General features: G+C 40.6%; 4 protein-coding genes across 4 annotated transcripts in view; all 4 read left to right on the top strand.

The window, feature by feature from the left end:
* Positions 1-2,450: 2,450 nt before the first annotated feature.
* LOC117785551 (protein prickle) overlaps positions 2,451-23,603 on the top strand; it is a 50,663-nt gene continuing 29,510 nt past the window's right edge. Inside the window, exon 1 of the mRNA XM_034623633.1 lies at positions 2,451-2,680. Coding sequence (XP_034479524.1) covers positions 2,451-2,680 — 230 coding nt within the window. The remainder of the gene's footprint in view (positions 2,681-23,603) is intronic.
* On the top strand, positions 6,373-8,643 carry LOC117785553. Its single transcript, XM_034623635.1, has one exon. The coding sequence runs from the start codon at positions 6,557-6,559 to the stop codon at positions 8,510-8,512; it is 1,956 nt and encodes a 651-aa protein (XP_034479526.1). The 5' UTR covers positions 6,373-6,556; the 3' UTR covers positions 8,513-8,643.
* On the top strand, positions 9,020-11,252 carry LOC117785747. Its single transcript, XM_034623961.1, has one exon. The coding sequence runs from the start codon at positions 9,020-9,022 to the stop codon at positions 11,165-11,167; it is 2,148 nt and encodes a 715-aa protein (XP_034479852.1). The 3' UTR covers positions 11,168-11,252.
* On the top strand, positions 13,025-15,382 carry LOC117785552. The gene has a single exon (XM_034623634.1). The coding sequence runs from the start codon at positions 13,118-13,120 to the stop codon at positions 15,182-15,184; it is 2,067 nt and encodes a 688-aa protein (XP_034479525.1). The 5' UTR covers positions 13,025-13,117; the 3' UTR covers positions 15,185-15,382.

Below are 23,603 nucleotides of genomic sequence, written 5' to 3'. Positions count from 1 at the left end.
GTCGGCTTGAAGGGTTCGGAATGTGTGTGTTTGGGGGTCTGTCTGCAGGGTTGATTTGGCAAACGACGCAATTTGTTGCTAGCAACAGCAACAATAACACGTGGAATGGTTGCACTGTCAGCTGCAGGAGTATGAGCTATTTGCACATTAAATACCGTAACCCGTAGTCCGTAGTCCGCCGTAGTCAGAGCTTTGACGTCACACAAACAAATTTCACTTTCGTTTGCCGCCTGGTTTCTGGCCTGTTCTGTCCTGTCCTATTCCCCATGGCCTCGTAAGTGTTGCCAAGTTGATTGTTTTTACGAGTGCATTGCATACTCTGCGGCGCCCGAGGGTGGACTCTTTACTCTCCAGTTACTCACAGTACAGTTGAGTCTCGACTAAAGCAACATAGAAATTTCAACTCGCACGCTAATTGCTGCAAAAGCTCAAAGTGAGCTTGTCGTTGTCTGCATGCCTCCAAGCATAAGCAGCATATGAAATCATAAAAATTTACGATCGTAGCAACGTCTGGTCTGGTCTGGTCTGAACTGGTCTGCTATGCAATCACCACCCTCCGGGGGTGTTGTGTTGTGCTGTGTTTGACCAGCAGCTACCACCCAAAAGAGACCACCAACAAGCTGAGGTGAGGATGAGAGGTGAGGGAAGAGTGGCTCGCTCAGCTGCTCGGCACGTGTTCAAATTACCGTGAAGACGCTTAGGGGTGAATTCTACAGAACAGAGAATAACATTCAAATTGAGTGAGTGAATTATAAATGAAAACCTGGCAATAAAGAGAGCAATGCAGACAGAGAGCAAACGAGAGAGAGAGACGCGTTCTCTCTCTTCTTTTCGCTCCCTCTCTCTCTGTTTTTCTCTCCCACTCTCCATTAGATTGAAAATATTTGTAACAAAATATGAGCATACGTTCGAGCGTTCACTTCCTTCCTTTTCTCTGTTGTGGATGGCCTGTGTTTTTGGGGTTCATGAGTGTGTGAGTGTGAGTGAGTGGCCATAAAAGGTTGTGCTCCTTGTACGTGTGTGTTTGTGTCGGTCTGAGAGAGTGAGTATCAGTGTGTGTGTGTGTGTGAGTTCACGGGGATCGTGCCGCAGACCTTTTGTGTGCGACTGAGAACAGTGGTTCAAATATGATTGAAAATTGATTGACTAAAATATATAATAAATTAATTTATGCCTTAATTTAAAATCTAAATTTAATATTTAATCATAACATTATTGTTATTTTATACAACACGAATTTGACCCTCTTCCAGTTCGAATTTCGCAAAAAACCTTTTTCACGCTGAAATCTTCTCAGCTAGGTTGTGCCAAAATTTCATTCTCCTTGGTCTTACCGTTTGTGCTGCACGAAGATCAGTCAGTCAGTTAGTCAGGACAAACATTTTTATACATATAGATATATCAGTTTTTACAAATCAATACCAGTTGCATTTTCTCCTCTGTTTATGTGTACTTCCTAATCAAAATTTTTTCTGAATATCAAAAGTAAATTCATTTGGTATTCTCAGTGGTTCAAGCCACTGTGCAAATCACATTCAAAGTTCGTTCAAGAGCTTAAAAGGTGAACACTCACTTTCCCCTGCCCCTTCCCAAGTCCTTGGCTACATAATTTCAACAATATGCGTGTATTGAGCTCAACACCTCCCTGCCCGCCTCTGTCTACCCCTGTCCCACAGTGCACACGAAAACGAAATCAGACATAAAAACATTAAATTACAAACCCTTATTTTACACACACTAAAAAAGAAAAGAAAAAAAAAGCTGTCGAGCCAAGGCGAAAGAAAACCGAGACACAAAACTGAAACTGAAACAGAGAATCGGACAAGGACCAAGGACGCAGCACAATGGGGCGACTTCAGTTTGCCGAGTTGCCGAGTTCTGTTTAGTGTTCCACAAGGGATGCAAAAGCGACTGCCAGATATTAACCCCTCTCTGTACGTGTATGCGTGTGTCTGTGTGTGTGTGTTGGTGTGTGTGCTGCTTTGTGCGATGTGTTTTCGCCGTGCTTGTCAATTTTCCGTGCCAAAACAAACGCAACGAACATTTTCGCCGATTAGAAAGAAACAATTCGTGAGTGCAACGTGAGCGGTTCGCGCTGCTGCCAAACGAGGCGCTGTTGCAATTTGATTTCAACGCGAATAATACAACAATTATCAAAAATTATTAAATTCAACAAATACCTAAGAAATTCGACAGAAAAGTATATGAAAATTCAAAGAAAACAAGTGAAAAAGTGCCCGGCAAGTTCAAGAAACCGGCGAGATTTGACTTCGTTGTTATTGTTTCTTCTTCTTCTGCTTCTTGCCAAAGTTCTTTGTGTCTGTGTTTGTATCCTTGTGTGAGTGTGTGTGTGTCGGTGACTCAGCGCAAATGGAAGTGCGCATCTTTGTTAACCTTGCAATCACTGATAGTCCAAGCCAGTGAAAGCGGCGCCAAAAAAATCAAAGACAATGAGCGAATCCATTGATAATTTGCATGCTGATAACAACAGTCAAGGAAACAACAACAACAGCAATAGCAACATTGCTGCTGGCAACAATGATGCCGACTCCGATGTGGAGGTCATCGAGGGCATGCAGCTGCTCGAGGGCAACTATCAGGTGCTCCGACAGTGGGTGCCACCAGCGCCCAACTATTGGGATGCTCCGCCCAAAGCGATCATCAAGTCCGCCGAAGTGAGGTAAATACAAATACATACACTGAAAAAGAAGACCAACTTCTAATCAAGAATCAAGAACATTCATCTTAAATATTTTGTTCTTAAAATAAAAACATTTTAAGACCATATAACTAGTTTTAAGAATATTAATCTAAAAAATCAAAGATCTTAGTGCAAGAATAAAATTCTTAAATTGTTAGGAAATTATAATTAAGTATTATTTCATATGAAACAAAAATTTGTCACGTGGCGCTCTGGTTAGAGAAGCCGCTTCAATTGTGAAGCAGAAGGCGCCGGTTCGAATCTCGTAACAAATAAACACATTATACCCTTTTTTGTCAGTTTTTAATGGGCGCAGGGTATAAAAATAACATTTATAAAATTACTTAGACAGAAAAAATGTATATATATTAAATCAAAATTTAAAAAAAAAATATAAAAAATAATTTTTATTTTTTTTATCTTTAGATTTTAATTTTAATAACATTTATTCTTAAAATAAGAGCTTGATTTGGATCATTTTCGTTATCAGTGTTAAAATATGCAACTGCAACTGCAACTCAACCAGGCGATTGTCATTGTCAATTGAAAGTAGTTGTTCATTGACGTTCAATGGGCTTTAATTAAGTGCCACCATTTGACAGCGCATTCCACTTGCCGCACAAATTGCACAGCAATTAAGCCGCAATATTATCAACGCGATTCGAACTCGATCTGCCGACCATTAGGCCGCTCTAACGGTACCGTTCAATAAATTTGCAGTTATTTGTAACGCACTTTTATGGCCACACATGCAATTGGTCGACCAGCCGCCTTCCAGCCGCCTTCCAGCCTCCCAACCTACATGCCTCCAGTGCCTCAATGGATTTGGCCTCGTCGCGAATCGGCGCGTCTAACGAATTCTGAATATGCAGCATATTTACAGCTGGCAATTCATTCAATAAAAATTTGATTATTATGGGCGTCATATAATGCAGCATTTGCATAAAAAATAAAATAAACTAACGGAAGCTAAGCAAAAATTAATAAATTCATATTTATTATGGAAAAATTAGATAGCAAACTTGTCTGAAGCGATGAAGCGCTGCAATTTATACCCTATAAAACAGAGTTGTTTAAAGATTTTTACAAAAAAACAGTCAGATTATTATCATAATTACAGTATTTTAATAATTTTGTGACTTTATAGCTTTATACTAATACGTTGTTCTTTAAATTGATTCAGCAGCTGACTTTTGCGAAAATATTTATTTACATACTAGTTTGGTCTCTAAATTTATTATGCACTTAAATGTTATTTAATTAGAAAATATAATTTTTTTTAACACTATTATAATACTTATATTACTATTTTTGACAAGTTTTTGAATTACTTTGAACGCTCATAATTTGATCAAAACTGAACTGATTTCATGGGGAACACCATATTGATCATGATATTTATTTAGTTTAAGTTTTGTTCATTACCAAAATGTAATTTTTTCCAACATTATTAAAATACTAACTCCTTGACATATTTATAAAAACTTTATATATATATATATTATGAGCATGTTGTTTCAGAATTTTAATTGATATAGATTAGAAATTGACAAACTGAGTACTAAAATGCAAATACCCGATTGTTAGGGTATACTATATACTATGTATTTGTCTGAGTGTCAGTCTTCTCGTCTGTCTTCACTCAACAAGCGCCAACAGTTGCCGTCTGAGAGTTGCTGCCGCTGCTTGTCAACAGAACCAAGTGGTATGCAACATGTGCAACATTGGATCGGCATCGCCTAGAGTTGACTGGAATAGGGAATGGGAGAATAGGGGAATGGGGGAATAGGGGAAGGCAACGCTCGTTCACAAGTGTCTTCGTCTGCAGCGTTGACAACTGCAGCATGAGTTTGCGGAATTGAATTGAGTTGCCTCAGTCGCCTGTTGCCCGTTGCAAGTTGCACGTACACTGAAAAAAATAATAATCTACAAAATGTCAGTTAATAATATATGAGTAGAAAACTTAAATTAAATTTATTATTAAAAATAATTAATATATTATTAATAATTAATAATATATTAAAATAATTTATTTAATTTAATTCGGGTTCAAGTCCCACTCTTACCGAAGAAAAACATAGTAAAGGATTTTTATAAAATAATTACCAAGCCAGAAAAAAATTGATGTACATTAAAATAAAACAACAGTTAAGAAATTATAGATTTAAAAAATCTTCTAATTTTTTATTTTATTTATTTATTTTTTTTATTTTTTATTAATATTTCAACCATAAATTCTTACAAAAAGAGCTTGTTCTTATTTGAAATGTTCTCATAACGAAGTTCCCTTTTAACATTAAAAATTTTATGTTCTTGACGCATTTTTTAGAGCAAAATTCATAGTTTTGAGGCCAAAATCTTTATTTTAAAAATTATTTTTTTATCAGTGTATCAAGTTGCACGTTGCACATTGTCGGTTGCCTGCTGCCTGCTGCCTGTTGCCAGGCTTGGTAAATAATAAATGCGTTACTTGAGTGCATGCGAAATGGAAATCAAAATGCAAACGCTGCCAGATTTGTTGCTGCTGCTGCCACAGATGCCTCAGCTGCCACCGCTGCCACTGCTGATGCATCAAGTGCAGCCGCATAAGATGCCGATGTTGCCGTTGCCTTTGCCGACTTCAATGTCGATATAACTCGACTCGTTTTTGTTTTTATCCGGCGGCCCGTTAAGTGCAGCCAAAGTTTCAGATTGCACAGTGCACAGTGCATAGTGCATTGTGTGGAGTATCTTTTGCACGTTCTCAATATGCATTTCAGAATTACAATATGTTGATTGCATTGCGCCCAGGCACGTAAATGAAACACATGCTCCCAGCCAAACCAAACCAAACCAAACACAACTCACAAGTCACAAGTCAGAGCTGTGCCTTATAATAATGATGAGTATTGAAATTGCTAACAATGCCAGACCGGGAACATTCCCCCTCTCTTCTCTCTCTCTCTCTCTGCCTTCTCTTTATCCTTTCAACTCACTGATTCAGCGGGCCGTGCTTCCTCTGCTGCGGTTAGTTGGCTTTACAACTCGACCAGGATCCGACTAAATTACTTTATTTTCAACTCGTTTCTTTTATTTTATTTTATTTCATTTTATTTCATTTTATTGTATATACATTTCCTTTTGTAGTTCTTGTCTGGGTAATTGATATGGCTTTATTTTCTGTCTGCATTTCCGTTACGATTGTGTCCTTTTCTTTTGTATGAGTCCAGAGAGTTGTCTCCTTGATATTTGTTGCAATTTGTGGCAAGTTTAGGCCCTAGCAGAAATATTCAATTATTAATGAGCCTGGCAACTATCTTGAATATCAAATTGTTGTAGTTGTTGTTAATTTTGCACATGCATTGACAATAAATCAACTTTATTTTCGGGCTTTTTTCGCTGCCACAAAGTTCGTTTGTTTACCACGTTGACAGCTTTGACTCCTTTCACTTTGTGGTTGTTGTGCCCCATAGTTGTTGTTGTTGTTGTTGTGCCAGTCACAAAAGGCAACAATTTTGAATTGTGTGAAGGCGGCACGTCAATGTCGTTGAGACAGCGCCACAGGGATTGGATAATGGTTAGTGGGAAATGGGAATGGAAATTCAACAGAAATGTTGATGAAAATTACGATGACTTGTCACACGAGCAGGCTGAGTAGGCTTTAATTTGGTATTGTGGATTGTTAGCAAATTAGCACAGCTGCCGTCAATTTGGGGCTCATAAATTGAACTCGAATTGTAGGACACACATAATTTAGATATGTAAAACACGTAAGCAGTCGAACAAGTCGTAAACAAGCCCGTAGATAGATGACATTTACTGCTACCCGATATTAGATATATTTGTTAGAATCAAGAATATATTAAATACAATACAATGCATACCAATTTCGATGACGTCAATTCAGATCCTTCGCAAGCGAACTATCATGAGGGTTCCATAACCAATATGCCAACGTTTTTCGCCAATAACTTGGTCAATGAGATCTTCGAGGTGATCAAGGAGCAGGAGGGAACCTGCGTCACCAAAATCAGTGACGCTGAATGCCCAATTCCCAGACCCAAGAAGGATGCTAACGAGGACATGGATCCGCGTCTCAAGTGCTGGAATAAGATGTTGAAACAGCGCAAAGCTATAGAACAGCGCATACAGCTGCACACGGGAAAGCGATCGGAGGATGTGCTCTTCAATCGTCATGTCACCATCGATGATCAGTCGAAGAAGATGCTGTTGCGCCTGCTGGACAGTGCCAAGCGCAGTGAAGGCTATCCGCCGGATCATGTCCAGAGTGTGCTCAAGATGCGCCTCGACGTGGACAGCTGTCAGGAGATCAGGGAGCTTCAGGCAACGGATCCACAGCTGCAGCAGCTGGAATTTGTAGGTTTGCCGCAGGTAACTCAGCTGGAACTGGGCGGCGTTATCGATCCGCCGGAGAGTCAATTTCAGCGCTCCCAGGTGCTGGAACAGCGGCTGGAAGAGTACGAGGAAGACATCAAGCGTGTGCTGAGCTATTGTCCACATGTTGAGAAGCTGCAGGTGGCTCCTGGCTTCAATCTCAGCAGCATACCGGTAATGGACAGCATGCAGGTGGGCGAGGAGAAGCTGGTGAATGTGTCGGAGACGAGCGAGGAAATGCCACTGAGCCCAGAGCCCAAGGAGTCCATCAAGACGACAGTTGAGAAGAAACCACTTGTGTTTATCGAGAAGCCACCGCAAAATCTAATTAGAATCAATGGTTGTGTCTATGGCTTTGGCGACATAGAAGGACCTTTGAGCAGTGACTTGCAGCTGTTCTTCCAGTGCGATCCCTTTCAGCGCGTGCGTAAGACCATAGTGCTACTGGAGAACATTGGCAACAAGTTCGTTATGGTGCGCTGGCAACAGAACACCCTGTACAACAGGGAGCTCAATCAGCATCATGCAACCAATGGCGAGTTCATTTTCGACACTCAATCTTTCATATTGGTGCCGGGTCATCAGCGTCGCATCGATGTCATGTACAATCCCATGGTTGTGGGCATCAAGAAGCAGCATTGGACCCTCAATCTGCAACGCTCCTCGTTCTGTGGTGTGCGTCGCCTCAATATCCGATTCCATGGCATCTGCACGGAGCCAACTTGCTATGGACAACGCCTCAATCGCGAGCTACAAAGTGTCGTCAGCAAGAGGAATCGACAGCTTGCCGGTCGTCTGACCAAATTCCATGCCGAGTTGGCTCCGATTGTGGAGCAACCCCATCTGGATTGTCCCTATGAGCGGCGATTGGATGAGCGTGAAGTCTTTAGCGCACAGAATCCGGGATTCCAGTCCCTGCGCTATGCGGATCTGGAAACGCTGAAGCAACTCTATATGCTGGTGAAGAAGCCCCGCCAGCCGCCCTGGGACTACAAGATTGAGACAGTGCGTCAATGCATCTATCAGCACGAGGCGCAACAACGTGAGGCGCTCCAGAAGCTATTGCTGGACATTATCGAGCCCATGAGATGCAATTCCAATGAAATATTCACCAAAGCGGAAGCCAATGCCGAAAGGCAGCGTACTTGCCTCGTCTATGTGAAGGGTATTATCTGTAGTGCCATTGAGGAGTGGGAAGTGCTAGCTCAAACCTTGGATCAGCAGTTCTACAAGTCGGAGCTACAACGCTTTATCAATAGCCTGCTCGATGCTGGTCAGCTGATTCCCAAAGATGATGAGATTATTGAGTGGTATGTCTCGAAGAAAGTGAAGAGCTGCAAGTATTTCAAGGACTCGCTCTATATACAGACCTATACAGTGCTCTGTGATGCCGCTGAGAATATTGTCAGTGCCATTGAGAGCACTGTGCATCTCTGAACCTATTCCAAGTTACTGTTAGTCTTTGAATTCAATTTGTAAGCCTTGAATATTTTGTAGACATTTCTACTGCTTTTGTCATGCTCCTCAATTCAAAATCATTAACTAAATAAACACTTCACTTGTGATTACTTGACGTTGAGTTGTTCTTTAAGCTGAGTATGGACATAAGATAAAAGCTGTGTGCTAAATGTCAAATCCATATAAAAAAAAACAGTTGTCAGCCAGCGTTTTAGCTGGTTTGTTCGGAAAACGGATAACACAGAGTTGCCCGATCAAGAAATTTTCGTTTTTCAACACTGCCAGCTTTTAGCTCCGACGTTTCCTCAATGTAATCTAATCAGTTGTGCGTTTTTAAAAAATGTAAACAAAGCACAACTGTCGGAACAGAGTTACCATCATAATTTTGGTTGTTTTTGTGTGTTGCGTTGGCAACACTGACATTCGCTTCAAATCTTATGTCCCTACTCAGCTTTATCCAAATCAAATAATACTTGAACTTTGAAAATGTTGCCCAACACTCAAGCACTGTCAACGATTAGTTTTATGGGCAAACTTGAACCGCCCAAGCCGGTCACATGGGCTCCCTTAACGTTGACCAATCTGGTCACACTGTATCCCTCGTCGACAGATTTTCCAAAGGATCTGCTCGATGGAGCGCTCAAAGCTGGACCAAGCATGTCCCACTACAGCGGACGCATTGTGGATGACATACTGGAGGAGATATTTGCCGAGCGTCGTGGTCTTTTCCCGGAAACCTCCTCATCTTGTAAGCTTGATGAACCCCCAAAGCGTTCCCCGGAGCTCCATGTGGATAAGCGACTCAAGTACTGGCGACAGATGCTCGCAAAGCGACAGAAGTTGCAGCAACGAGTTCAATGCCAAACCGGCAAGACTCCAGACCAGATGCTATTCAATCGACGCTCCACATTCGACAATCGCAACAAGGAGACCGTACTGCGAGTCCTAGATTATGCGGATCGCATGTCAGCCGAGAAACTATCGCTGAAGCCAGTGAATACCTTGAAAGACGCTGTTGATCCCAACACTTGCGAGATCTTGGAAGGAGCAGATGAGACCTGGCCAGAGGCAGAACAAGACGGCTACAAAGATGTGGAAATCATTGGCATACCCAAGGTGGTACAGCAGGAGCTGATGGGAGAGCAGGCTGTTCCAGAGCAGCTACCACATGGCTGGATGAAGTCACGTGTGCTGGAGGAACGCATTGTGGAGCGTTTTGATGATATTCGCGATGTGGTCGAGTTCTTTCCCGATCTCGACAAGTTGCAGGTAACAGGCACAAATGTTGAGAAGCTAAAAAAACAGCCGTACTCAGCTTTTCTTGAGGAGGAGCAGCTCATTGACATAAGCACGAGCAACCCATTAACCGGTTCTGAGGAGTACTTGGACGAACCAAATTACCTTGAGTCTGATTCACTCAGCATACTCAATATACCAGAAATTGGACTTAAGATCAATGGCAAGGATTACATTCCCTGTGATAAGCCACTTAACGATTGCTTCGAGGTACTCACCAAGTTCAAATGCGATCCCTTTCAACGCCGCATTAAGCACATCCTGCAGCTGACCAACATTGGCAGACAGACCTTGTCCTTCAACTGGCAACAGGGTGTCTATTTCTACAACAAAGCCACCCTGCTGCTGGCCAAGGACAACGAGTTTCACTTTGACACGGACAGCTTCCGCTTGACACACGGCCAGAGCTACAACCTGGTTGTGATGTATCAGCCCCGCAAGGTCAGCATGGCCACGGAACTGTGGCGTCTTCACATTGAACCCAAGATCATCTGCGGCAACAAAGAATCGCTCCAGCTGCGCTTTCATGGCTGCTGCACAGCTCCAAAGGAGTACACGGCCAAGCTACAGGAACTGCACTGTGCGGTCATATGTAAATCGAACCTGGACGAGATGAACAGTTTGATGCACCAACAGGCTGCGCTGGTGCCTCTAATTGAGCCACCTTTGACCTGCTGTGCCTACGAACGTACTTTAGATGAACGCGAGCTGTTCAGCTCGCTGAATCCCGGCTACAATTGCGTCCGGTTCGATGATCTGGAGGTCTTTAAGGGCATGCACAAGCACCTGAAGAAGCCGCGTGAACCTCAGTGGGATCTACGTCTGGAGACCATCAAGCTGCTCATCATGCGTATTCCGAGTTTAGAGACACGCAAGAAAATGTTTGCCAATTTTATGGTGATTTCGGAACCGCTTCTGGGAACCGCTCCCAACTTGGAGTTAACGGGACAACTGGAGGTGCAAAAGCAACGCACTAGATTTATTTATGTGCGTGGAGTCATTTGCAACGGCATAGAGGAGTGGGAGGACCTTATGTTTACCATCGAAGAGTCTTTCTACAAGTCGGAGTTACAGCAATACTTTATGAACCAGTTGGTGGACGAAGAGGAAGAAGAGAACGACTCAGAAGCAAAAATTGGCATCTTTACAGGGTTCAGCAACAATACAGAAGAAGATGAAAACAATTTGGGGGAGAAGATCGCGGCCGAAGTTTTGAAAAGTCTCCATCATTCCAAGTACTTTCGTGATGCCCTCTATATACAAACTTATTCGCATCTTTGCAATATTGCTGAGAATATTGTTTCGGTTATTGAAAGCACTGAAGATGTGCCCAATTGATAGACTGATCAATTGAGTTGTTCATTTTAATTTAAATTAACTGTCTGTTGAAAACTTCAATGAAAAATAAGATTTTTTAAAAATATCATATGACTTGCTGTTTATTTGTTGTCATTGTAACATTTGATAACATATAAACAAAAAGGGCTTAAATTGAACTTGGTAAACAGCTTCCGTCGAGTAGCGTAATGGAATCATCTGGAAATGAAACAAAGAATGGGGTTTTGAAAAATGGGCAGGTCTTAGTCAACCAGATCGTTGATGACATCATTCAGCTGTGCAATAGTCAGTTTGAGAAATCTGAACATCAGGTTGACTCGGAAACAAATTTACGATCCTCAAAGACAGCTGTAGACAAGCGATTGCAGTACTGGAAGAATATGCTGCGTCAACGTCGCGCCCTGCAGCGAAGATTGTGTCCGAGTTCAGGAAAACAGCCAGAAGACACTCCCTTTTGTGGGAGCAATGATTCGATCTTATCATCGTGTAGAGCAGATTCAATGAGGAAGCTAAAGAACGCGATTGAAATGCTGGGGAATGTGACTACGAAGAGTGCGGGGAATGGCAAGGGGCTTGAGTCGGATATTGGGGGAGTTCTTAAAACCATCCGAAGTGTTAAAGAATTCTATCCGCACTTCAATGAACTAGAGGTTATTGGACAGAATCGTTGGCAGAGTACCTTATGCGTATGTCAATCTGTTCATACGATTTCAACTCTTAGTTCAAGTGCTCAGAGTATGCATTTGAAGGAAAATGTGAAAAGCAATACACTGCCGCAACCTTCCAACATGACTAGAGGAACCATGACGACAACATTATCAGTTCTTATCAATGGCACAACATATCGTAGATATAGACCCGAATACTCACCCTTTCTGGAACGCATGTTTGTCTGCAATCCCTATGAGCGAAGCCTTCGCACCATAATGCGAATTGAAAATAATGGTCAGCGACCTCTGACCTTCAACTGGGAACGCTCCGAGTTCTTTGCGTACAATAACACGCTCTTTAATACTGAGGAGCAGGTATTTGTATTCGATACAGAGCCCTTTCAGCTACGATCGGGAGAGGTGCGAGAGGTGCTAGTGCTGTTTCGACCCAGTAAGGTGGGCATTACAAAGCAGCGTTGGTTACTCACCACAAAACCGAGGATCTTCTTTCGTTATCCCATGGCACTGACCCTCAACATGCATGGTAGATGTAAGCCTCCACAGGAGTATCTGGATCTTATGGAGTGCCAGATGGAGCTGCCAATTCGATTCTGTCGTCAATTGTCAGAAATCCAGAAGCATCTGATGCTTCCCTTAAATGAGATCCACACTCAATGCCCCTTCGCTCGGGAGCTGGAAGATTTCGAGGCATTCAATCGACGCAATGTTGGCTTTCATTGTGATCGCTACAGTGACTTCGAAGACATCAAGAACTTCTTTGAAGATCTCAAGTCAGAAACGAGTCATTCGCATTGGGACTATAGCGTTAGCATGTTGATCGATCTGGTCTGTTCCAAGGAGAATGAATTCCAGCGCATAGAATTGTTTGCAAAGCTTATGATTCTTCTAGACAATATGCGCGGCAGATCAACTCCCCTAAGCATCAGCGATTGTCCAGCCAAGCTGGCAAATCGCAGTAGAACGAAATTGATCTTTGTGCGTGGAATCATTGCCAGCAATATTGATCTGTGGGAGGAGAAGGTCTGGTCACTCAAAGCAAGCCAATCTCAGGTGCTCAAACGGAAGCAAATATACTCAAAGCCTTTTCGGGACTCCATTTATATATACACATACGATCAGCTGTGCAACGTTGTCCAAGACATTGTTTCGGTTATCGAGAGCACTGAGCATGTCTAGACTGAAACTTAACAATACTTTAACTTTGACAGCACAAACTTGTAAGAAAGTAAATATTCAATATCAAATAAAAAAAAAAAAAAAAAAAACACAGCTAAGCACAATGGCAAATAGAAGGCGCTTGGTATCGATACTACAGTCCGTGGAACAGGTGGGCGATCAGACAAGGAACAATACATTTTCCATAAGCTCGAACAGCACAGCAGCCATGTATATTGAGACTGGTACCTTGAAAGGTGTGACGCTACGCGACGGGAAGGAAATGATTGAGGACATTGTTGATGGTATATTTGATGCGAATATTGGAGTGGCCAATTTGTCCAGTTCGCAGCCCTCGCTTACCGATACCTTTGAGAGTTCTGAGGAAATGGATGAGCGCTTGAAGCGTTGGCAGGACATGTTAAGGGATCGCTTAAAGATGCAGGAGCGAATATGGCGAAAGACAGGAAAAAGTCCCAATGAAATGCTTTTCAATCTTCCCCCGTCCGTGGAGCAGCGTGAAAAGGGTACAGTTCACCGATTGATGGACTATGCGAGCCGTATGAATCCTATAAGACTAAAACAGAAGATTCCCGACGTTCTTCCCCAGCGACTTGATAGACAGACGGGCACATGTCTACTTGAAGTACAGGAGACTCTGCCCCAAGCTGAAAGAACTGGCACAACTTCAGTGGAAATAAGTGGACTTCCCAAATCGACAAAGAGAGAAATACTCTCTCCACCTAGAGGACTCGCTGTTACGAGTCCAAAACAAAATAAAAACAAATGGTATAACTCCAAAGAGCTGGAAAATCAAATACTGGCAAAGGACGAAGATATCAGGCGAGTATTGGAGTTCTGTCCGGATATAAGTGGACTTGAAGTAGTCGGTAATAATCACAACAAATTCTATCACACCGAGCACATTGACCTGCTGCATAGTGAGCATATTTATACGGTCAGTACCAGTACCGAAAGTTATCATGAAAGTCAGAAATCGAGCGAGGTTGACTGTCATCAACAGTTGCCGCCAGAAGATATTAAAGTTGGCATTAAGATAAATGACATGGTATATACTGCGGAGCAGAAGCGTCACATTTCTGTTGGCGACTTGCAGTTCCATTTTGAATGCGAACCATACCAAGTTCAAGTTAAGGAGGTTTTTCGCTTGGAAAATATTGGCAAGAAGGTTATGATTTGTGAGTGGACCAGGCATTTCGAGACCCACCAGAGAACACAAGATTGGGAGGATTGCGAAAATTGTTTCCTTTTCGATCGCAAATTACTTATACTCTTTCCCGGTGAGGTTTACATATCGAAGGTCCTTTTTCAGCCATCTGTCGTCTCGCTGAGCAAACAGAGCTGGGAGCTAAAAACCTTTCCCAATATCTTTTGTACTCCACGTGGTGCACTTGTCGTTTACTTTATTGGCAAGTGTGTGGTACCGTTAATGTATGCAGAGAAGATTAACCGACTACTCCAGTTTGTTATCGATAAAAGCACTGACCAGGCAATTAGAAAGTTGAGCACAAATCAGGGTGAATTGGCACCGCTCTTAGAGTCAGCGGAGAGGTTGCTGCCCTGTGGAAGGGACCTTGATGAACGCGAGCTATTCAATGCTCTAAATGTGGGTTACCATTGCAAACGGTTTGAGGATCTGGAAGACCTGCGAGTTCTGCACAATGCTCTGAAAACGCCACGCGAACCAATATGGGATCTGCGACTTGATACTATTAAGAAGATTATCTTGCGCCTTCCTATTCTTGAATATCGAGAATCCTATTTTAACAAGTTTATCGATATACAGCAATCAATGAAATCTTGTGGCGATACTCAGTTTTCTACCTTTGATCATCGCCAGGAGCGGGAAAGATCACGTCTAATTTATGTGCGGGGCTGCATTGCCAATGGCATTGAGGAATGGGAAGAGCTTATGATATCCATAGAGTTGACCTGTTTGAAATCGGAGTATGTTAATTTCTATTCAGATTCCCAGGATAAGCCAGGTGAAGGGGAGGATGAAAAGCCATGGCTGACACAATTGAAAAACGACAACCTAGACTTGTATTTACTTAAAAAGCTTAGGGCCAAAAAGTACTACAGAGACTCGCTCTACATACAGACCTATACTCTAATGTGTGATATTGCTGAGAATATCGTGTCGATTATAGAGAGCACAGAGTTCATTTGAGGATTGCAGGGTTATAACTTTAGTATGGACACAGTGACAAATCCCATAAAGTGTCCAACGAAATTGTACAAAGTGCAATTGTTTTATACTTTTATACTAAGTTGGAGAATAGACACGCATCAAAATTGTAGCATACTTTTAGACAAAGAGTGACAAAATTTATAATATGTCAATAAATATTTTTGTATAACAGTTTCACTCTCTCATTGTCATACTTGTAGCACAGTGCAGCTGAGTAATCGATTTGCAAGCTCAGCCTAAAAGTATACTCTGAATTACCAAGTTAATCAGAAATGAAAAATTACTGCCATGTCTTTTTTTTTTATTTAAAAACTAACTTAATAAAAATTTCTCCAATCTCCAGTGTAATTAGTATTAATAATTATTAATATCAATTTTCATATATATCATTGTAACTTTAATGAGTTAACTGCCCAAAATGCACATTTAATCAAACTTATTTATGAGTTTCGGCACACTCCTTGGGGAACGTCTATTGATTTCGCAAGACGGACACAAAAAATCTATTAGCTGAGGGAAACGAAAACTATTTCATGCCTAAGGACACACCTGTGTCCTAGTAGCGTGTCTGGGTGCAAACTTTTTCCATTATTACGACGTTTTATGAGCAACAGAATTGCCCATTCTCATTCTCGTTTAGTGGCTTCAAAGGGCCCATCTGAGGACTCCAGGACCCCAAACTGAGTTCCATTTCCAAAAACACTTTAATGGTTGTAGCAAATGTTGCCCAAAAAGTTTCGCTTCCCATTGGATTCCATTGTGTCTATTAGTTTGGGTTGCGATTCCCGCTTCGATTTCTGCTACTTTGCATTGATTTGATGACACTTTGGGGGTTATTTTATTTGGCTAATAAACGCTCCCACCATTGCAACTTTGCGTGTCAAAAAGTTGTCTGTTCATTTCAGCTCCGCCCTCTGTGGGTGTCTGTTGAAATGTGTCGACAAAAAAGGTCATTATGCTTGCAATTAGCCAAATTGATTTTCTGATAGCATTAAGCAAACCTATATTTGTGCTTATCATAATATTGTACATTTAGGCTCATATTTAATACTTATTTAATTTTCGTTTCATTTGCAGGTAAGCTAACGATTGCATTCCCATTACAATCATTAAACACTTTGGGTAAGTCAACGTCAAGGTGGGCAGCCCCTCGGGACTTAGCTTCACACGCTTCCCCGATTTACCAGGCGGTCCGTAAATCATAAGACAACGCAGAAAATGCTTGGAAAAAAGCACAAACACATCCGCTCGCGATTACAATGTTTGACAACTAATTAACCCACAGACCTCAACGGCCATCAAGTGTTAATGTCTTGCTTTTGGCTTAATGATCAGTTGGCCTTTTATGGCTGACCAACTAACGTGTAATACAATCGAGTTGCAGTAAGGGAAAATAATGGCCTTGCACTTTATACATATCCAAAACACTAATCTAAAAAAAATTTAAATTAAATTTAAATTTTACATTTTTTCAATATTCAGAGAAATTTGTCGAAAATTATTTAGTAAAGAAATAATACATAATTATAATCATTACTTAAATAACTATTCTTTATTTGAAATTATTAAGCTAGTCCTAATTGTCAGCTATCCATGTGAAAGACTCTTCTCGACCTGAAACGAGTTAAAGTCCTCAACAAATTGGAAGGATATATTTGTATGAGCGGATAGTTGTTTATTAAAATACCAAGCGATAGCTAGTAAATAGTCACCCGTTGGCAGAGGAAGCTTGAGAAGCTCAGGTCTGAGATAAAAACCGTCTACTATAGCTGGGCCCTATACAAATAAAGCAACATATAAATTAATTGTTTCTATTCTTTGTATTTAAAACTTACCAAAAGAGGACATCTCATTTTATGGAAATTGGTGAAATCTTTAAATAGATTGTAGATTAATAAAAACACGGGACTGTATGGTCTGCTAATAAATTTGCAGCCGTCAACATTGACATTATATAACCAAGGCTTGTATCCATTGGCTCTTTTGAATATTTGACTATGCACTCGTTCTTCATAAATCGGATGAAGCATTGTTGAATTTAGATTAAAGGTGTTTGTTTTACGGTTTACTGCTCGAATTCTGCACTTGTGTATAACAAAAAGTGTTTTATTGTATGATTCACATACTGCATTTGTGAACTTAAACTCTACAGCTTCCTGCAGAATATAAATATGATGAAATTGTATTTTTTTTATTATTTTTTCAAACACAAACTTACACCAAAGTTTCTTTGTAGAATAAAGATCAAAGCAAAAATTCCAAATATTATATAACTTATGCGCATTGTAATAACTTTCAACTCTTGAATAGAATGCTAAAATCTCTTGCGTCTACTTTTATAAGCAAAATTTAATACGCTTCAAAAGTCCATATAATTGAATAGTTAAAAAAATAACTCGAGCTTAAACGCAACTATGACAATTAAGCTTAAATAAGCTTAAGAGTTTAATTACAAATCAATTTTGATGTCTGGTGTATATATAAGTCGACGAGTGAATTGATTGTTTTATGGCTCGTTTCAATTTTTGATAAGGAAAAAGTCAATAAAATTGAAGTTGAAATTTTTAATAGTATTTCTAGATACATTTACAGGTTCTTCAATACATTATATATGTATATATATATATATATATATGTATGTATATATATATAGCGAAGTAGTATGCAATATAAATAAATTACAATTAACATTTCTCTGTCAAACAAATTATGAACACAGCTGAAAAGTATGCAACATATATTTGTTAGCTCTAATGGGATTTAACAGCTGCATAACAGCAAAATTTATTTCGTGCAGCTGAAAAGTATGCAACATAAATTTGTTAGCTCTTATGGGAGTTAACAGCTGCATAACATAAAAATTTAATTCGTGCAGCTGAAAAGTATGCAACGTAAAAGTTAACAGCAATGCCAATACGAATGTGAGCATAACAGACTGACTTTGTATGAGCGTGCGAGCAGTTTGAGAGCGACAGCGAATGCGAACGGTTTGCACCTGTTGCCAGCGCGCTTTGTCATTGTCATTGTGGTGGATCGGGTCTCGGGGTCGATCACGCTTCATGTTGTCGTGCGCCAGATCTGTCGTTTACCGTTGGTCTCTACGTAGTTGAGTGCCAAAGTTCATCAGAAGCAGCATAATTTCTGCGACTTGCAGAAAAGAAAAGCCCGTCAAACGAACCTTTTAATTTCGAGCGGCAAATCAAAATCGTTTGAGCCTGATTGTGTGATAGTGCAGTGTAGTGAAAAACAGCAAAAAGGATATGCAAAAACCTCAAATTGTTGAAGCCTTTGTCAAGTGAATAGCTGTTTCAGTTCTCGAGATCGACTCGATTCAAAAAGTTGTGCGGCATGGATAAGCCGCTGTCCAAAGGCAAAGTGTTAAAGGTGCGTCGTCCGACCATTGTCTACATTGTCAACAAGTGTGATACACAAATACCAGCAAAACAACAACACAGAAATTCACATAAAAAAATTACATTAAAAGCAAATGAAATTCGAGACTGATTTGGAATGCCAAACACTGGCGTCGGCTCGGCTGGTTTAACGATTTTTTGTATCTTTATCGAAAACCCAGAATCGAGTGATCATAATGAAATGTTGTGTTTTTTTTTTTTAGTTTTGTGCGCCTTCTTCTTCCTCACTGTGTGTGTGTGTGTATGCGCTGGGCTAACGAATAACTTAGGCAACGAACTTGACGTTTAATATTACCACACAGCAACAACCTCAAGCAACAGCATCAAGTTAATGACATTCATAAAGCCATGCACATTATGCGCACTTTATTTGATTTATTTCGAAGCGTTAAATTTGAAATCATCTTGCGCACTTTCACCAGCTGCAAATGAAGTCATAACCAAATAAGTTAACGAGCTGGACAAGCTATAGCATAGCTCCATAAAAACGATAAAACTACCAAACTAAAAACTATTCACTAAGCATGCAGTCCATCCATATACGAACAAGAGGAGTTTGCAAACAACAACAGCAACAACAACAGCAAAATTTGATTATTACGGCGGCTTTCTCTGGATCTTGATCCAATTACGCGACGAAAAAAAGCAAAAAAAAAAAAAAAAAACTCCCACAGCCAATTCGATTTGAACAGAGTCATGTACTTGTTGGCCAGGCAGCTGCCGAATGCAATGACATGGCTAACATGGCTGCAATGTGTCAACAATGGCTTGTTAGCCCAGCAGCAGCCATTGCCAATTGACATGTGTGTACTTTGTGCTCACTCTGTGTGTGGGCTGCAGCGAAACATGCAGAGTAAAGACTTGGAACACCTTATTGACATGAACAGGCTAGCAGACCAAGACCAAGACTAAGACCAAGTACCGGCACAACTTGAGTCAAATTGTAAAATCAACTCAGTTATTTGCGTGTGGGCGCTGAGTAAATTATCTGTGATTTCTAATTGTCTGACATGGCAATTAATGTGCTTTTGGCCATTGGCAATTGGCAATAGTTTTATTGGATTAAATGGCAAACACATTTTCAGCGAGAGTGTGAATTGATCAGACTGATGTAGACTCATTTCTTATGCAAAGTGCAACAGCAACAGTAGCGATTTATTGAGCAACAACTTGAGGCAGCTGAGGCACGTCCGCCCGCCTTTGTGGCAATGTGTGTGCCAAGCCAAGCCGAAACAACGCCTTAATTAAAACTGGCAACTGTGGATGCTACCATTTTCTTCTTGCTGCTAACTTTTTAATTAAAAGCAGCAACAGTAGCAATACTGGCAACAGTGGCAATCTCTTGGTGTCTATTTGATTGACAAGCGGAACCCGTAACGGCAGGGGGGGGAGGGAGCACGGTTGCCGCGGCCATCGCCTAGATACAGGTTAATTGTGTCCATTTAGTAAGGCGACGCGACGCCAATAGAGGAAAGTGCCAAGGCATCTGGCCAGCAATTTGCGGCCATATTTTATGCGGCCGCACATTGATTACGCAGCAACATCAGCCACAACAACAACAACGACTTCTGCTAATACAAATTTTGTTGTTTCGCATCTTAGTTTAAGGTCTGCGCTTAATTTCGAAATTCTTTGCGGCAAATGTTTTCGCTTTGGCGTTAATTATGCAGCTGATGCCGCTGCAGCCGGCGGCAATAGCAAACTGTTGTTTATGGCGGCGATCATTGGCTTTGGCTGGCAGCCAATTACGGCTGGCGATCGACTTTCTCCGCTTCAGCACCCTCACTTGGTTGCTTAACCCCAATTGCAGTCTAGGCAGCTGTGTTAATTTGTTAGCTTCACGCAATTACCCGTTAAAGCGAAGCGTTAAAAATCTTATAGATTAAACAGACTCAACAGATTTATTAGCTGACGCCTAGCAATCACATTTTTCAATCAAAGTGAGGCTTGAAGTTTTATAGTCTATAGTTTTAGCATAACAAAGCGCCTGTGTTCCTCCACCGAGGTGTTATAAATGTGTGTGTGTGTGTGTGTGTGTGTGTGTTTGTGTGTTTGAGATGTATGGTATGCTATGCTGTGTGTGTGGAGTGGGTCAACAACCGTTTAACAGCAGCACATAGCATAGTCATCAAGTTCGTTGCCTAAGTCTTTTGTTTTTAGTCATCACATTCCCTCGTCAAATATTTTTCTGTGCATAAAATCTTTTAAAAATTCTTGGCAACTATAAATGTTATACGCATTAATCATTTACATATCAAAATTGTTATTGCCATCATATATGCCTTTTTTGGGCGCTAATTGAGCTTAGGTTTTGGCGTGGCCATCGCAGACAACACACAGGCAATTAGCCAAAAATTGTGTTGTCTTTTGCGTTGTTCAACTTGTTGCCATTGTTGTTGTTTGTTTTTTTTTGTTTTTTTTTCTGTTGGTAGCGATTCTCATAAAAACAACTTTGCCTAGTCATAAATCATATAGAAAGGCCAAAAACTGCTCGTAAATTAATTAGGCAACATTACGACTATTTAAATGAGGAAGTTATATCTTATGACCGCTAATGATGCCCCACTCCGAGCAGAACTGAGTCGATTCGAGTTGAGCTGCTGAGAATGGGCGCAAATTTCTAGTTCGATGATAAATGATAGTGCAGTCAGCTTGAAGAAGTTGCCGTTGCTTCAATTTCAATTGACCAGCCTGACCAGGCATGTATCATCATCATCATCATCATCATCATCATGATCATCATTGATGAGTCGAGTGCAATTGTATCTGTCAAGCTGTCAGCTTGTGTTAGCGTGCAAATCATCTTTCAAATAGATAACAACTGGTTCACAGTCATCGCTCTGGGCGGCTTGTGCCGATTTTTCAGCAAAACGCAAATAGATCGCCACAAATCTGAACAAATGTGTAAATGGAGCAGACGTATCTGGCTGCATGTTTTGCATTTTGATTGCATTTGACATTCAACACGGATGCGCGCAGCTTCTACAGATAAGACTTGTCTTGCCTTTTAATTAAAGCACATGCCACGACAAAGTCAACGACAACGACATCGACAACATCAACATCAACAGCAATTCCAATTGCAACAACGCCCACACTTAATTTGAGAAGGTGTGACTTTCATTTGGTTTTTGCATTGGCATTTCCCTTTACCATGTTTTGAATGCAATTAAATTCCCTATCAAATGTCAGAGCATTCATTTAAAAGGCAATCAATTTGCCAGACACAAAGCGTTTTGCACTCTGCTACAACTTAATGACCAACTTGGGGGCTACAGCCATTAACAGAGGCGTTAGATTATTATCAGCCCAATGAAATATGAGCCACAAGCAACAAACTAGACAATGGCTCATTAGAGCGCTCAAGTCAGAAACAAGTTTGGCCAGCTGAAAGCATTTTTTTTTTTTTTTTTGGGGCCTTAGATTAAGACTAAGCCGGTGCCCAAGACTAAACTGTGTTATTAGAATTTCCACAACAGACAACGAGAGAGTTGGGCACACTTGAATTAAAATTATAGTTCAAGCAGCGCTGCCACATAAAATATAGAAACAAGTTAATCCATTAGCGGGCGCGGTTGTCGTCTTCATCTTCATCTTCCTCTTCATCTTCCTCTTCATCTTCCGCTGCCTCCACTGACGATCTATTCTAGCCACAATCTAGCTGAGTGTACAGTTAAGTTATAACTGGAAAATCGTACATTGTAGCGCCTGTTATTAAATACATATTTCTCTTTGTACTCATGGCATTCATTCACTCATGGCATTCGTATGGTAATATCGAATATGTGTCAGCTGTGTCGGCTGCCATTCCATTCCATTCCATTCCATTTGAGACCCCATCAGCTTCTCCAGTTTTGACTTTGATCCACGCTACAGCCTCCGCCGTATACAATTATGAAATTTACAGTTTTACATTATGCACTCAGAAAAAAAAAATAACGCTCGTATTAGAAATTCATATTTAATTTGAAATCGTCATAATAGTTTGAAAAATTACTATCGGAAATAATTTTCCTAATTATAGAACAAATTACTTTAAAAAGTATTTTTTAACAAATATAAAGGGTTTTTATTTTAAATATTGTGAAATTTCTTTTCAATCTTTTTTTAAATCTTCGCTTGAATTTAAAAAATTTTAGGCAAATGAAAAATAATCGAATTATATATTTAAAAAAAAAGGATCATCCGATAATATGTCAGAGAAATTTTAAAATTTTTCCAATAAAATTTCTGAAATATAGAAATATTTAACCCACGTTTTAGATAAAATTTCTGAATTTTAGAAATGATATTTCGATTTTTACGGATTAGGGGCTTTGCTTTTAAGAAAAATTTTATTACATTACATAATTAAAAACGAGTCGTATTTTTCTGAATGTACGAGTATATTCGAATGGCGACAGAGGTCGAGGCTAAATGAGTTGTCATGTCTGCGGCTTTCTAGTCGCATTTTGGCCTAAGCCGATAACTAAACTGAAAGCCTGTAGCATTGTCTGCCATTGGAAATGAGAGATTTCTGATAACACAATTTGAGCAAAGATAAGTGCGGCTTTCTAGGCCACCACTTCACATACTAAGAATTCGACTTTGCGGTTAGCATTTGTTGTTTTGTTGTTTGTTGTTTGTTACTCGTTCTTTTGATGTGGCTTCTGTGTTGTTTGCGTTGGCTGTCGACCATGTTTCGTGTGGGTGTTCGAGACAACAACAGCAACAACAGCAACAACAACAAAAGGGCGTTATTAGTTCAAAGTCGTGAAAAGGCGTGGGCTTCAAATGCTTCAGGTTGTTAGATGTCCTAGATAAGAGAGAGAGAGAGAGAGAGAGACAGGCTTCCGGATTATTGCAACGATCGTTAACTGACCTCAACTGAAACTCATCTCATAAAGCAATTGAGATTTCCGGTTTCAGCTGAATAGCTAATAGTCTGACTCAATTTGGCATCATTAAAAACGTGGCTGAAAGTAAACCAAGACAAAGCAATTGAC

This window comes from Drosophila innubila (assembly GCF_004354385.1).
Source record: "Drosophila innubila isolate TH190305 chromosome 2R unlocalized genomic scaffold, UK_Dinn_1.0 1_C_2R, whole genome shotgun sequence".
NCBI lineage: Eukaryota > Metazoa > Arthropoda > Insecta > Diptera > Drosophilidae > Drosophila > Drosophila innubila.
The sequence above is the reverse complement of the archived record's forward strand: the minus strand, read 5'-3'. Positions and strand labels throughout refer to the sequence as shown.